The sequence below is a fragment of the Bactrocera dorsalis genome, chromosome 3, assembly GCF_023373825.1.
Source record: "Bactrocera dorsalis isolate Fly_Bdor chromosome 3, ASM2337382v1, whole genome shotgun sequence".
NCBI classification, from domain to species: domain Eukaryota; kingdom Metazoa; phylum Arthropoda; class Insecta; order Diptera; family Tephritidae; genus Bactrocera; species Bactrocera dorsalis.
The window spans coordinates 2,037,640-2,054,326 of NC_064305.1; the positions used below are offsets into that span (position 1 = coordinate 2,037,640).

Sequence of the window (16,687 nt, forward strand, 5' to 3'; positions counted from 1 at the left end):
CTCGCCTACTTCACCGCACTTGAAGCCTCGGCACTTCAGTGTTTGTCGCAAGAGCGGAAGAAGTCGCAGCAAAAAGTCGCAACTGGATTAGGGTGCAGTGCTCATCCGCTACATGGATGTGTGTTGTTTATGCTCATGGACATGCACACCACATATATATACTATATTGCAGCAGACATTGTCATGCTAATTCGAAGAAATTGAATGGAAAGCAATTTGTTTTGTGGCTATAAATAGAGATTACCATACTCTTTCAACAGCAGCAAGCACCGCACACAACCCGGCCTTCACTTAGTTCACTTTTAGTGTTGCAAAAAAAGCATTACACCCGGGCGTTGATGATATTTGGCGTGTGCTCTACCCATTTTCCTCTGCTGCTACCGTTCACTTTGCTACCGTCTTTTGCACCACGTTTTACTCGTTGACAGCACACATTACTGGCCATGGTCATTGGGCTAAGTAACCGCTACATGACAGGTGTTGGGTCTGTGTAGCTTGTGGGAAGCTTGAAAAGGGTTTCACTGCCAGTAGCAATGCCTTCCGTGGCCTCCATTTTTTCTAATATTTCACCCAGTTTTTATGCCTTTAATCCATCAATCCATCAGCAACAATCCTAAGCTGTTTATACATACATAAATAGATTTGTGCAAAGTGCGCTTGGTAATGGAAAAAAGGAGTCGGTGTCCTTTCTGCGGTGCTTGCTAGTGACTTTGACAAGGATTTAAGTACGAAATGGATATTTTACGCTTCAAAGTGTTTGAAATATGACAAAATGTAAATGGCGCACACAGCAGAAAGAAATAGTTCACCCAGTCTGGGTTAATATGGTTGAGCAGTGACCTCTTAAAAGCTCATTTATTTCAGTTTCATTATACTTTTCCCATTTTCGTTTCAGTTTTTGTATGGTTATTTTGCTTTTTTACTGCCTGCTGACTTATTCCCCAAAGCGAATATGTGTCAATAATGATAGAAGAGCTTTCAATACCGAAGATCCAAGATTCCAATATTCAGCTGCTATAATGTTATTTGCCAAAAATAGCCAACCTAAGACAAGCCGTCAAAGGATTTTCAGTAGAAGGTCTTCCCCAGATATATTTAAATTTCTGTCTATTGGTGACATTTTGTTTTCTTTTGGGAAGCTTCATTTATCGGGAACGCTTGCACATGACAGGTAGAGATCTTACTAAAGGCAACAATATCCCAGGAGATTAACGAAAAATTCGAATAGAAATTTTTTTTCAGCGAAATTTTTTTTTATCACTAGCAAGTTAATTGTTGGTTTAAATGGAACTCAGAAGATAATAATTATACATATTGGTTGATATTTTAGGTGTGAAGCGCATCCACGTCAGACTTGGACCAATTAGTGCATTGCTTTGAGGTTCGGAGACAGTTTAGGACATTTGTAAAATCATTAATCCGTGTCGACTCTCCCGCCTTTACAAAATCAAAGCTGAAAAACCACAGATCTTAAACCCTCACACATCCAGGCAAACTTCTTCTCTATTGCTGTAGACGTAGCCGAGTTTACAGCAGCACGCCAGTCGTTTTTTACCTTCGCTACTTGGCTCCAATTATTCCCATCGAAGCTAGGTCCTTCGCCACCTGGTCTATGGAGCGGAGGTCTTCCGTTTCCTCTGCTCCGTCGAATACTTTCAGATCTGGAGTGGTTTTGTCCACTCAGACGTCATGACCTAGTCAAGACAAATTAAATTCTTAGTTGTCGAACGCTAGGAACGCTGGAAACATAAAAATATATTCTTCTTCTTTATTGGCGTACTCACCGCCTACGCTTACTTACGGTTATAGCCGTATAAAATAAAAATGTATATATTGTCAATATATGATTTCCATTAAAATGTATATATATTTTCCTATACTTCCAGGACAAACAGCTCCATCTCTCACGCGGTGTTATCATCTCCAATCAGACGCTCGTGCTGCAAGGGATTTCGAAAATATCACACGGCCAGTACTTCTGTCGTGCCACAAACATACAAGGAAGTGTGTCCAGCAATGAAGTCTATTTGGATGTGAAATGTAAGTGAGAGCAAATGCTAACTGACGTAGAGGTTACCTTTGCACTTTCGGTTGCATTGACCTCCGCGATTATTCCTAACCTTGCCTAAAATGACAGACATATGTTAGCAAATACTTAAACTCGCATTTCAAAACAATTTTCCTCAACAAGTATGTTTTCTGTTATATCCGTGCAACTAAAAACCCACATAACTGCGCTTAAACCCCTGTTTATGTACTTAATCCCTCATTATTTTCTATTTTACAACCACGTCTATGCCCCAAAGCTAGTCATTACAATCAATTAGACACGTGACTTGTATGCAAATATTTAAAATTATGCCGCAAGCGCAACGCAATTCAACCAACGATCTAATCATCTCCGATGTGTTTCGCCCGCAGATCCGCCCGTATGCAAAGCCGAATCGACGACCATACGCGCCGCCCTCAAGCAGACCATCAACATTACGTGTCAAGTGGACTCGAATCCACTTGATAATCTAAATTACAGATGGCATTTCAACAATTCACTGGAGAGGCTCATCGAATTGCCCGCAACGTTGGCGACGGCGCCGGCCGCTATGCCGCTACTGCTGTATCCGGATGTTGGTGGTGCAGCTGGAGGGCACACATCCGGCGGATATTATCAGCGTAGCAAGCGGAAGCATGGTCATGCGCAAAAATTTCTGCTCGGCCGACATGGACGTGTTGCGGCGGCCGCCAGTGTATTGGGCAGCGGCAACGTCGCCGGAAGCGCTTGGTCCAACATTCGTTTCGAAGATGTCGACGAACAGCAAATGCCGCCCCACCAATATGTCGATGAGTACGATGATGGTGAATTTATAGAAAACACTAACAACAACGACAACAACAACGACGACGGCGAGGATGATGTGGAGCTCGGCGACGATGTGGTCGCAAGCGTGCCGCGTACCCAAATGGTTTACTCGAATATGATTTATAAAAATCATTTGGATAACCGACAACAACAGCAACAACTGCTGCAGCCGCAACACGCACAGCACACACATCAACAACAACAACAGCAGCAGCAATTTTCGGCGCACCAACATCAACAGCAAGGCCGCATGGCTGGCGGCATCGGTGGTGGTGGGCAGTTGGGTGGCGGCGCTCATGACATGCTCCCACATGGCAATCAATTTCAGCTGGCCGAACGCAAACGACTCACAGCAGCGCTGCACAAAAAACAACATCATCGTCCAATGGCCGGTGTGTCGATGACCACGCAGCCACCAGCGGCGCCGCCGCTGAACAACGTCTACAGCTACCACATAGATTCGTACGATAGTTTCGGCGCGATCTCGTGCGTGGCCAGCAATGCGATGGGCCACAGCGAGCCCTGTTGGTATCACATACAGCCGGCAGGTGAGTGCGCACCGATTGCTAATATTTCAACAGTAGATTGTAAGTGGGTGGAGGAAGGGAGGTGGAGGTAGTTCATTTATTCAATGTGTGGCGCTGTGCATTGCTAAAATTCTGTTTGTTTTGTTGTGGCCAGATTTCGCAAGTCTCCGAGGCATTTCACATACGGTAATGAAGTGAAGGCTCAGTTGAATCGAAGGTTTATCAATTTAACTGCATTTTTAATGGATTGCTGTGCGTGTGTGTAAAGTAAGAATGTAGTAACCAATATATTGGGTAGTCGAAAAAGCATTTTCGTATTTCTAATACATACATATGCTCAAAAGGTCTAAATTACTATTCCCTTTACAAAATAAGTTCTCCACAAATTTTCATTAACAATTTAGTTTTCTTCTCAAAAAATCAATTTGTGACTTCTTGTCTTTATGAATTGGATTTCAGTTACTTTATCTGTAAGTAAATCATTTTATATTGTTTTTACAAACCAAACACACACATACAATTTCGCTGACGCTCGTCTACCTTTTTCATTTTTGCATTTTCGAGCACCTTTCCGAGTCACTCCAGCCACAGTGCTAAAAAATTCAATTAAAATATTGCCATTACCACAATCGAGCGGCAGCGGCGCCGTGCACACTTGTGCCTTGCCAGCGTTTTTTGCACAAATTAATTAATGTCAAAAGGTCAACGTTGACTCAAAAACCAAAGCACACTCAGCAGCACACACATACATGTATGTACATATAATATATACTTAAAATGTGAGTGTGTGCGGCAAAAATAAAATTGAAATGAAAAATCTCGCACTCACGCCTCTTTCAATGGCAAAAGCAAAGCTGCCGAGGCACTTAATATGCATTTGTATATATCCTTCATTGGAGCGATGTATGTATGCGTGTGCATATCTAAATTCACATATTGTAGGTGCGTATGAACATATATGTATGTGAAGAGCGGTGTTACAAAGTGGCACTGTGGCTGCTATGAGGGCCTTATTTATTCGCCTTAAATATTTGCATATTTATTCGTGGTTAAAGGCTATGCTTTTCTTAATTAAAATATATTTTTATAAAAATTAAACAATTTTTAATTTTGGTTTATAAGTAACAGGAAATCATATTTTCTTATGTAATTGTAGAATATTAATTTTTCTTATAAAGATATTTTTTATTGTGTTAAAAATATGTTGATGTTTTTTTTTTGATTATAAGTGTTGAAGAATATTTTTTTTAGTAAAAACGAAATATTTTTTTTTATTAAAATTATATCATTATGTATTTACTTGTAAAAAAAATTTCAACAATTTTTTTTTATTACACTGAATTTATAAAAATATATATTTTTATAATTATTATTTTTTTTGTAAAAACGAAATAATTTTTTTTTTATTAAAATTATATCATTATTTATTTACTTGTAAAAAAAATTTCAAATTTTTTTTTTTTATAACACTGAATATGTAAATATATATATTTTTATAATTTTTATTTTATTAATTGTTTTTCTTGAATAAATATTAAAACATTCTTTTATAATATAATTGAAGAATATAAATTTTTCTTATAAACATATTTTTTTTATTATCATAAAAATATTTTATTTTTTTTTTTTTATTATAAGTATTCAAAAATATTTTTTTTTAATAAAAACTAAATAATTTTTTTTATCAAAATTACATAATTATTTATTTACTTGTAAGAAATTGAAAATCACATAAAAATAATAAATTGCTTCTTTATAAAATTATTTTTTAATATAAATAATAATACATTTTTTATTATAATTTAATTTTTTTAATAAAAATATACATTTTTTTACCTTGATAAAAATATTTTATAATAATATTATAAGTTTTGAATTTTTTTGATAGAAAATTATTGTTTAGTTTTTGCTTTATAATCAAAAAGAAGAATAGGTTCTTATATAAAAATTAAAAAATTTTTGTGATATTTTTTTTTTTTTTGATAATTTTGGTAAAATTTGAATTTTGTCTATAATTATTGATGAATATTTTTTTTAAATTACTTTATGTATTTTTTGATCAGAATTAAATAATTATTGATATTTTTATGTATGTATAAGGACCTATAGAAAATAGTTTTTTTCTAAAAATTAAATAATTTTTATCAATATTAAATAATTTTTCACATTTTCTTAAATTATTTTGAATTTTTTACGAATTTAATTTAATTAACGGTGAATAGTAGAAAGTGTAGTAGAAAGCTTCAAAATGTTTTTTATGTATTTGTAATTTTTATAAAAACTTATTTCTCTCGAAAAGTTTCATTATTTTTGATTTCCTTTAACACAAACACACACGGTTTATTAGTAATGTAATTGTTTGGAAAGCGCACAACTACATACATATACATACATACATCCTTACAAACGTACTTGAGCGCATTGTCTGTAGCTACCACACTACCAGCGTGCAAACAGCGCTCACATTACATGTGTGTGTGTGTGCGTGAAAAGGAAAAAAGTTTGCTGTGTTGACTTTGCGTTAATTAAAAGAGAAATTGTTGAAGAATTTCACTTGAATTACTAGGTAAATCATATTTTTTTTGTTTTTCAGCACATGTTTCGACGTGTGCGTGCTTGTAAACACATGCTTATACATATTTACACGCTTTCAATGTGCAGGTAATTTGAAACACTGTTATTTTTTGCCGAAGTCAAGGTTTTGATTAAATGAAAATAGCATAATTTTTTTAGTAAAGAGTATTTTTTCGCTCAATCTCTATTTTCTGTAATATAATTTTGCAATTTTTTGTTTTGGAGCGATCGACAGATAATTTTAATATGTATTGCCAAGTAGTGCCGAAATTAATTGGAAACAGTTTTGCATCAAAAAAAAAAAAATTAAAATTACAAGGCATTATTACAAGGTTATTTAATCACGCATTTGTCAATGTGGATTTTCGTTAATCTGCGTTGTCTACCGCTAAAATTTGCCAGTGTTTGGTGCACAGTTTTTTATAAATACTGTGTAGTCGAAAAAGTCTTTTCGCATTTCAAATTAAATTTTAATTTTTTTTTTTTTTATTAACAATAAATAAATAAACAAATTTTGGTCGACCACTTTTTGCTATTTTTTCACTAGAGACATTATTCTATCAGTGTAAAACTACAGCCCTCTTAACACATCAGTCGCAAATTTTTCCTTCACATATGTTGAGTAGTGTATTTCAGCATCACCAACACTAACTTTTCATATTTTACTGAAGTTTTTCATATTTTTATTTTATTTTTTTTTTAAACCTATGTGTTATTCGTACTTGGCCACTTCTTAAACATTTTCATTTCCCACATCATGTCTACTGTCATATGCATTTTCAGTCAGTTCCGACATTTTAAGTGCATTTGCTGTTTTCACCAGTTTGCCAAATTAACCGCAGACGAATAAAAATATGTAGTAATACAATTATCATAGAGAATAAACTAACTTCTTAAACTTTTGAAAATGATTTTACCTTGCGCAAAAGCCATAAGAGTTTACGTGGGTTCTCTCGGGCAAAAATCAGCCTTTCTTCAAAAATTTTTTCTCATATGAAAAATTAAATATTTTATTGGATTTTTTTTTTATTTTACATCGCTCAACAACCTTAAATAATTGTATGATATATAACTGTATTCTGCTTGCACTTGTGACATTCACCCTTACCATGGCACATATACAGTATATACCACAAAGAGCATTTCACGACACCTCAACCCGCCATACGTGTTCTTAATGTTAACTGTGCTTTTTACAAGCAGCGTGTATAGGCATTCGCTCGCCCCTCAAACAGCAGCGCAGCCAAGAGTCACAGCAGTAACTCGACTTTTTATCAAAATTTGCCAAATAATTGTAATAGCTCCTACACTGATAAGTATATGCATATACCCTTGCAGCGGTTTGCATGTGTGTGTATGCAGCATTGCCACTATCGCCAGCGCTTGCAGCAATTGTCTGCGAATTGCTTGTATTTTGCATATTTACAACGAGCAATTTACAGTTTTTACTGTCATTTTCACAAATTGAGCATTTCACTCATCACCACGCACTAGGTTGTGTGCTTTTTTGGTTGTGTGTCCATATGTTTGTATTAGTATAGGTGCAATTGTCAGTTAACAGTCTCTTTCTCCTTGCTGCAGCCACACATTTCGGTATGTTGCTGTGAGCCAACTGCTCGGCGCTGGCAAAATGATCGGCAAACGATTTGAAAACTAACGTTTTGCCGCAAACTGTTTGTTGTTATTGCACTTCTAATTTGTATATAGCTTACGCCACAAGCACACATAAATAGAAATATACACACTGCTGTATTCAGCTCAACTGTTGCTCACCTTGCCTGCAAGTGCTCGGCAGTTCATTTTATTTCTTTCACTTTTCTCCGCTCATGTCCTCCGTACTTCAAGCGCTCCTGCACTCGAGTTCGAATAATGAATGTCATTTAATTGTCAAGTGCAATACTCGTTTGTGCTGACCACAATTTGGCAATGCCCATAAATCTCCGATTAAGTGATTTCAACAGATAACAGATAAATCATTTGTGAGAATAACAATTTGTATTTTGCAAATAACTAAACGACCGGATGCTTGACAAAATGCCGCATACGGCAAATGAAAACGAATTTTAGTTGATGAATTTCGAAAATTCATTGGTAAATGAAGGCAATAAAGGCTGGCCAAGAAATCGGAGTGTGCATAGAAGTATAAAATCAAGTTGCTTGTTGGCGTAAAATTGTCTATGCGTGCTGAAATAGCTGATAATGGCAATCAGTAGCGCCCAGCAGCCGCTCTACCTGACTCTGGAGAGTGGTGTTGAAAATCTGCACACCACCTACGTTTTATCTTATCTTATCTATCACATTATACATGCTTATATAAGCGTATTTCCTAGGAAAAATGTTTATTTGCCCAGCCAGTCCTACTCAGCAAAAATTTCTTACGAAACCACTTGGAAAGGTCTTCATAAAAATATTGAAAATAAGCATCGTTCCACTTTTCTTTATTAAAAGCATGCTCTTATCTCGGCACTTTTAACTCTCAGATAAGCTTTCATCAATTAATTGATCACATTTTGACCCGCTTTCGCAAAAGCTCTTTAGCCATGCCTTTTCACCCTTTCGCTATAGTTACAATACACTTGTGCTGCTTGAACCATTTAAGTGTAGGGCGCCACTGTTGCCGCATTTCTAGTTAAGTTTTCGCTGTGTGCACCCACACAAAAGCACTGCCACAAACACAAACATAAATAAACAATATGTGCGTAAGATTAGAGCCGAGGTGTTGTTAAATATAAAAGTGAAACCAAAGTAACCGAGCAGCGCGCAACTCAAGCAACCCTTGATAATTAAGACTAACAACTCAAGTTACCACAAGTGCTGGCTTGGCGGTGGCGCTGGTGGTGCCGTTGTGCGTGGTGCCTTGGCGGCAGCTTGCTTAGATAGGGGAAAAGTAAGAAAGAAGCACACTTTGTAATAAAAACTTTGTGTTGCATTGTTTTAGCGCGCACACACACTAGCAGGGGTGCGTGTGTGTTTGAAAAGTTATTTGTCTTGCAAAAAGGACTCGAGCACAAGATTTACAACCACACACATGAAACCCCAACCGCAAAATGTGTGCACAACAGAAAGAGCAACAGTAAAATATAAACCCACGTTCGTATACCCACGGTGCTTTTTATATGTATGTGTAAATATATATAATTTCTTGTGCGCTTAAGAGCAGAGGGACTAAGCTGGGCTGGGTTTACAGCGTTTCGTACCGAACTAGTGTCGGTTCTCCAGCTACTCACAGGCAATAATGAACAGTTTTTCATATATCTAACTAAAACTCTACGCCTGTACTTGTATCATCAATAAGTTGCTCATTTGTCGGAACGGTCGATATCGGACTACTATAACATATAGCTGCCATACAAAATGAACGCTCGTTAGGAATTGCTTGTATGGGAAGCCTTCTCATTTGAAGATATATTTTCAAGACATTTTGCAGGTGTTATTGCCCAAGATAATGGTGTAATCTCCGCAGAATTTATTCAGATCGGACCACCATAGCATATAGCTGCCATACAAACTGAATCAATGGAATCAGGCGTTGGTATGGAAACCTTTTTCAGTTGGGGAGATAATATCATCAAATTTGGCGTGAATTATTGTCGAAGGTAGCTGTACAATCTGCGGAGAAATTATTCAGATTGGATCACTACTGCTTATAGCTGCCATACAAACTAAAGAATCGGAATGAAGTGCTAGTATGGAAAATTTTTTAATTTGGTGAGATAATTTCATCAAATTTGGCAAGGAATATTTTCCAGGGCATCAATGTTATCTTCCAAGAAATTGTTCAAATCGTATCACTATAGCATATGGCTGCCATCGAAACTGATCTATCAAAGTTCTTGTGTATATATGTACATATGAAGCATATTCGAGGTAACCAAAGTTAACGTTTTATTGTTTTGTTTTAAAAAAGTTGCCAGAAGTGCTTATAGTTCTTCTACGAATAGCATATTTGACCTAGCCCTCAATTGGAGTGCGTCTTTTGACTATAATTGCGACACTTCTTAATTAGGTTTTATTCTTTTCTATACACACCAAGCAGATACATTTAGTTTGTTCAACTTTCGCAAAATATTTTCATGTATTAATTTGGAGTTTACCAAAATTTTATAATAATTCATGAAATTAATGTAAAAATTCTAAATAATTAGAAATATGTAGCATACTTTTAGGGAGAAATGCAATTGCTGCTTTTCAGCTGATTTTTACAATATTTTAATGAGTATATGAGCGCGCCATTATTGAAATGATACTGCAAATAATTCTTTTACAGAGCTTAACCCTCTAGTGACCTGACTAAAATGCTTTGCAGACTTTACAAAAAATTTTATATAATAATTTATTAAAAAAAACTCGTATGGTAACTAATTTGGCCAGATTGCGCTCCAAAATTACTCCTGTTAAAATTTCACTAAAGCGTTTTCAATAGTTTTCGACTTAGATAATATTCCTTTGTCACTATGCTGTATTCAAACACGAAAAAATAAAAATTTTTGGGCTCTTAACAACTTGCAACAATCTGAAACTGATCGAGTCATTTGACTATCGAAACTATCGAACAATTTAGAAGCTGAAATCACTTCTAAATTATAAAGTCATTTCCACTCCGAAATTTTTCCTGCTGGGTCTTTCACCTTACGCCTCCTTTCCTTCATTTTTCTATGCTCGCGTTTGTTAGTACATTTGTGCATGCACCTCCGCACTGCTTGTTTAGTTTGTTGCTGATTCAATTTTACTGCTTGTCTATACACTTGTAAGCGCTTGTCTTACTTGCCAGCCACACATACACACATACAACTAACGACTTTCGCTGCATTTTCTGCATGACTACCTTTTGTTTTTGCTTGTACTTTCCATCGCCTGCACTGTTAAGAGCGCAGAGGAAAAATGTGCAAGAAATGAGTAAACAACTAAACTACAATAAACCACAACTGCACACCCCGCACGCCACACGCACACACAAAACACCAACTTGCCACACGTAGCAAGTACGATTTAAACCGCTATGCGGCGGGCAGGTGCTATGGGAACCACAGCCCACACTCATGAGGCCTTTCTGTGGCACACTCAAGTGCACTATTGACCCTAAAAGGCTGAGCGGCGTTGCCAGCAGCACTGCCAAGCAACACGGCACAAGTGCACCTTAGCCTAAACGGCGTGGGCGTTTGTGTGGCATAAATTTTGGCGCATAAACTATTTGGGTGTGGGCCTCCATATGATTTAGTTGTGCGTTGAAGTGATGACAACGTGCTTTTGTTTGTGTGCCATGAGCTATGAACTATATAAAAATAAATCAAGGTCGAACCTGAAGTGCAGCAGCGTATCACAAAGTGCCGTTAAATGCGCCACATTACTTATTTCTATTGTACTTTAAACTGATTTTGCATTTTTACTGAAAATTTTATTTTATTTTTCTCCTCACAGACTTTCCCGACCCGGTGAAAAACTGCACGGCCTACAATGCCACCGCCAACTCCATACAAATCCAGTGCATCGCCGGCTATGACGGTGGCATACCGCAGCACTTCCACGTGCAAATCAAGGACGAACTCACCAATCAAATACTCTACAACACCTCCTATAAGTACGCCGAGTTCACCGTCAAGCGACTGCCGAGCGATTCTGTCTTCGTGATACGCGTAACGGCCGTGAACGCGCAAGGGCCGAGTAAAGTGTCATACCGCGTTCGTGGTCGTACACTCTCCGCACCGCTGCTACGCACGGCCTCCTCCACCGCTGTGCTGGTGCAGCTGACACCGCTGCTCGGCGCCTTGCTGGGCATTGTCGCCACAGTCGTGTTGATCGCTATCTGCATTGTGATTTTCTTACGTGTACGCCCGAAGGCGACGCGTCGCCCGAACGGTGATACCACCACCACGGAGGCGGATAAGGGCAGCGCCGAGCCGCTGTCGCGTAACATGGGCAGTCACTCGAGTTTGGAGGACAAAAATCCCGATGTCGTGCCGCAGGAGACAAACAGCGAGGATGAGTTTCACTTGGAGGAGAAGGCGTTCGATCGGCTGAACATCGAGTCGCAGCGCATACTGTACACGCCACCGACGCGCATTAACACGGCGTCGCCGCCACCGCCTTCGCTATCGCCCACATTCGGCAAGCAGGTGAGTGTTGATTGATATCACGCATATATGTATATATATATCTATAAGTAGCTGTAAGGGAGTAAAGGGAATTGATTATCATTAAATGCTGCTCAATTAAGCGCACACATGAAATCAGTTAAAAGGCTGTGAGTCATGTTCCTACAGCATTTTAGGAAACCTTGCCCCATGCAAACACGTTTGATTGCCTTTGGTCTCAGGCGCGCTATCTCTGCTCTAATCTTTTATAAATTTGTCTATTCATAACGTCCTACTTATGTGATTCAAGTTAGCTCTCGGCGCTTAAGCTAATTAGTTTTGTTGTCAACAATTTTGTAGACGCAGCCTTTGGCGTAGCCGAGCAAAAAGCTTTGGCGCTGAGAAAATAAACAAGTTTGCCTAACAAAGTAACTTTTCGGCAACGCTTCAACGCCTCAAAGTATGTGAAAAGAGTTGTTGTCTAATCTGATTTAACAATCTTCTGAGTGACCCAGAAAAAGGCAGGCCACTTAGAGGGACGCAAGCAAAAAGTTCTGCGAAAGTTTCGACGTACTTGGGCGCTTACAGAAGAATGAAGGAGAGCAGTAGTGTAACTGTTTTCAAAAGTTTGAAAGTGTGTGGAAATATTGGGGAGAGTATAAGATATGATAATCGTCAAAAAATGTGATATGTTGACATTGATGATTAAATAGCTTTTTTAGGTCAATTTCACTTACACTTTGAGGTGAACTAAATAAATAAGGTCAATTCCTTTATTTAGTTTAATATACCATCACGATGTTTGGGGACCAGATGAATTGTCTGTGAAAAATTTATTGGACCAAATTAACATCTGCGATTCTTTGCTGAAACGAAATGAAATCGAACCATTTCTGTGAGAGGAGACGAAAAGTGGGTCAAATACGACAATAATGTGCGAAAAAGATCATGCGAACGTGATGAAGCTCAAAAAATGGTCTCAAAGCCAGGATTGACGCCTCAAAAGGTTATGCTGAGGATTTGGTGGGATTGGAAAGGTAAGAGCTTAAGCTTCATCGAACTGACAAGTTACATTTGGCGAAATTGAAAAAAACAGCGTTCAAAAATGCGTGAAAATAATGAAGAAATTCGTCAAGAGAAATTTTTCTACAAAAAGGCTAGAACACCACGCATCCAGCAAAAATTTGTGGAATTTTCGGAGACGATCCCATATAGTCCTGTACCTTTCAATTTCGACCGTTCTCTTCCTGGAAATTTCGAAGTTTTGATTTACAATGATGAAAGTTTTCACTGATGAAATAATGCCTCTAGTAGAAAAATGGCAAAAAGTGGTCGACCAAAATAGTACATTTTTGTTTATTTATTTATTAGAATAAATATAAAAAAATAAGTTGAAGTTTTATTAGAAATACGAAAAGACTTTTTAGACTACCCATAGATTTTATGCCGATATTATAGTATTTTTTTTGAAACTTAAAGAATTATTTTTTGATTATGTTTGTTATTGTTCTCGGGCTTCAAAAAAATAAGTTCGAAAAATTATGTTCGAAAAATTTGTTCGAAAATTTTTTTTCCAAAATTTTTTTTTTCGAAATTTTTTTCTTTCACAATTTTTTTTCGATTTTTCACCCCAACCCCCAATGATATACATGAATACACTAAATCAAGGTGCAAACTAAATCCTCTACTTGCCATTCGGCTGCTCTCCTTACTGTTATAAGAATTTATTATTTAAGTGGTTTTATGTATGACAACCATACAACTGTGTGCTTAGCACATTTTCAGTGCTGTTGTTGTTGTACAACTGAAACTATTTGATAAACTGTCAACAGCGCAAAACAATTTGCCGTTGTCATCATCATTGTCAACGTCGTCGACAATTTTTACACCCAGCAATTTTCGAGCAGACACTGACAGCAATGCCACAGCCCCTAATCCATATACTCATATATATTTGAGATTTATATAGGCCTGCTCATACATACATATACTTGTATACTTAAGTATTTCTGTCATACTGACAGGTTTATTTCACTTTATAGCCTCCTTCTCTAGAAGCAATGTCATCGACATTATATTGCGGCCTAAATGGCTTATTATTGCAGTTTCTTCCACTTGCTTGTGTCGCGCTGTCATTATTTACTGATTGACAACTTTTTTCCCCTTATAACTTGTGGAGTCTTTTGAGCCCGCTTTTTGTTATATTTCCGTTATTTAATAACAATTTCGATGTAGTTGCTTTATATGCATGTGCATTTTCAATGATACGCTGTGCATATGATATTATATATGTGTGTAGATAATAAATTGAGTCTGCTTTTTAAAAAATCTGGCGCTGAAAAGTATGCTTCATTATAGCTTGCTTTGTCATTCACACGGACTGCAGTGACACGCAACATAATATGTGTTTTTGTTGCTATTATACATTGATAGCACTTAACAGCAGACTTGTCTTCGGCAGCATAAAAGCGTGTTAAAGCGGAAGCGTACGTTCTCCACTTACAAGCGCGTGTCAAAAAGCGCAGAAGTCCATGCTGTGTGGTAACAAGGCATACGCTTGTTGTCTTTAACAATGTTTCTACGTCATCGTTGCTGGAAACTCATTCTGTTCTATGGCGGAAGTGCGTGCTCGGACGCCTAGCATGTGGCCCTTTGAGCACACATAAAGACACCTACCTGTGTATATATAGAACAACAAAATGCAAGAAAGCGCTGCAGCAGTGGTTGTGGGTAAGCGGAAGTGGAAAGTAGATACTTTCATCAGTTTGCGGCGGAGAAAACGGCAAAGTGCTGCGAAAACATGACAATCATGCGAGCACAGCAAAGTGGTCAGCACATGGGTGACTCGCACATAATAAATAACTGTTCATATTTGTATATATGTGTGAGTGTGTTCATGATAGTGCAGATCAAAATTTCACTCATACATATATAATACATTTATCGTAACGGGTATTGACATCGCAGCATATGTGTGACGTGCGCCTTGCGGATAGGCTACAATTTTTGGCAGGCAACTAGAGCACCCTACTTTGTTAGTATGCCACTGATTATTATGGCCTGTTAACAACCACATACATAGACATATATATATGTATAGCGCACACAACTGTATATACTTGTATCTATTTAGTTTTCAAATATTTGCCACATAGCATATGTAAATATGTGTGTGTTTGCGAACTCATTTGTCAGGGTTCAATTTTGTTGACAATATCCTCAACTACACAGCCACACGCAAACATACACAAGCAACTTTATTATTCGGATGTCGTTGCAAGTGTGTCAGCGTTCATTGTTTCTGTCATTCAAGTAATTTTGTGTCGAACCCTCAACGAACAATCCATGCCAAGATATGACACACTTCCGAGAATTCGCTTTGTTTGCTCATAATAAGCCGCACAAAACTAGCATAAGTACAACAACTATGTATGCATACATATGTGTGTATGGACATATCACATTTGTGCCTGCTGTTGGTCGATATTGCTCATACCCATTGTCGGAGCTTAATTAAAGTGCCTTAATTGCGGTTAATTTGTTGCAAGTTATTCCAAGTCGTAGCAGCAGAGTGTTCGACCTAACAATCTCGGCACGCGCTCGAGTGGAGTGTATCATTATGACAGAAAAATATATGTAAGGATATATATATTTCTATATCAATATATTTCTATCTATATATTTCTACGTCAAGCGTCTTCCTTACTCGCTCTCACAATGCAATTACGAGTATAATAATCTAGGTCCGTATCTGTGCTAATTTGGGAAATTGGCAGCAAAGAGTTATTACTTGTGGATGAGTGAGGTATTTACTACGGCTTTTTTGCTTTTGTTTTTGGTTTATAATTGTGCTGCTCTTGTGACAAATTACATTTTGTTTGCATATTGCGTCTGTTGGTTAATATATACGGGGAATTGAACTTGGTGTGCTGTGATTTTCAGCAGAAATTGTGCTGATTTTGTTTTGAAAGGTTTCGTTAATTTGTCCCAACGTTTGATTGTGTGAGTGGCAACTCAATTAAGGCAGTTTGGTACAAGTGTTTGCGGTTATAATGAGTCAACTTTTTCAAAGTGTTTTAAAATACTTTCGAGTTAGTTTTGCTACGGCATTGGAATTCAAGAAATGAATGACAAAAGAAAAAAAAAAAAAACTATTAATTTTAGTGGCACCTTACACCTTAACAGGTGCATTTCTTATAACATAAAAGCATATAAAAAGATTTTTTCTTAATTTTTAGCATTCAATTTGTATGGCAGCTATATGCTATAGTGATCCGATCTAAACAATTTCTTCGCAGATTGCATCACTCCTTTAGGGAATATCAAATACCAAGTTTCGTGAAGATATCTTTTGAAATGGGTAAACTTTTCACATAAAAACTTGATTTGGGACAGTCAGTTTATATGACAGCTATACGCTATACTCATCTGATCTGATTAATTTCCTAGGAGCTTGTATCACTGTCTTAAAGAATAGCTCAAACCAAATTTCGTGAGAATATTTTGTTAAATAAACAAACTTTCCACTCAAAAACTCGATTTGGGGCAGTCAGTTTATATGGCAACTATGTGCTATAGTTATTCGATCTGAACTATTTTTATGGAGATTATACCGCTTGCTTGGATAATAACACGAGATAAATATCATGAAAATATCT

The 16,687-nt window shown here is 37.2% G+C and overlaps 1 protein-coding gene across 1 annotated transcript in view; it reads left to right on the top strand.

The window, feature by feature from the left end:
• The window catches only part of LOC105230208 (uncharacterized), a 155,079-nt gene that overhangs the window by 131,896 nt on the left and 6,496 nt on the right, over window positions 1–16,687 (top strand). The window contains exons 10-12 of the mRNA XM_049452993.1: window positions 1,887–2,040; window positions 2,422–3,405; window positions 11,377–12,071. Coding sequence (XP_049308950.1) covers window positions 1,887–2,040; window positions 2,422–3,405; window positions 11,377–12,071 — 1,833 coding nt within the window. The remainder of the gene's footprint in view (window positions 1–1,886; window positions 2,041–2,421; window positions 3,406–11,376; window positions 12,072–16,687) is intronic.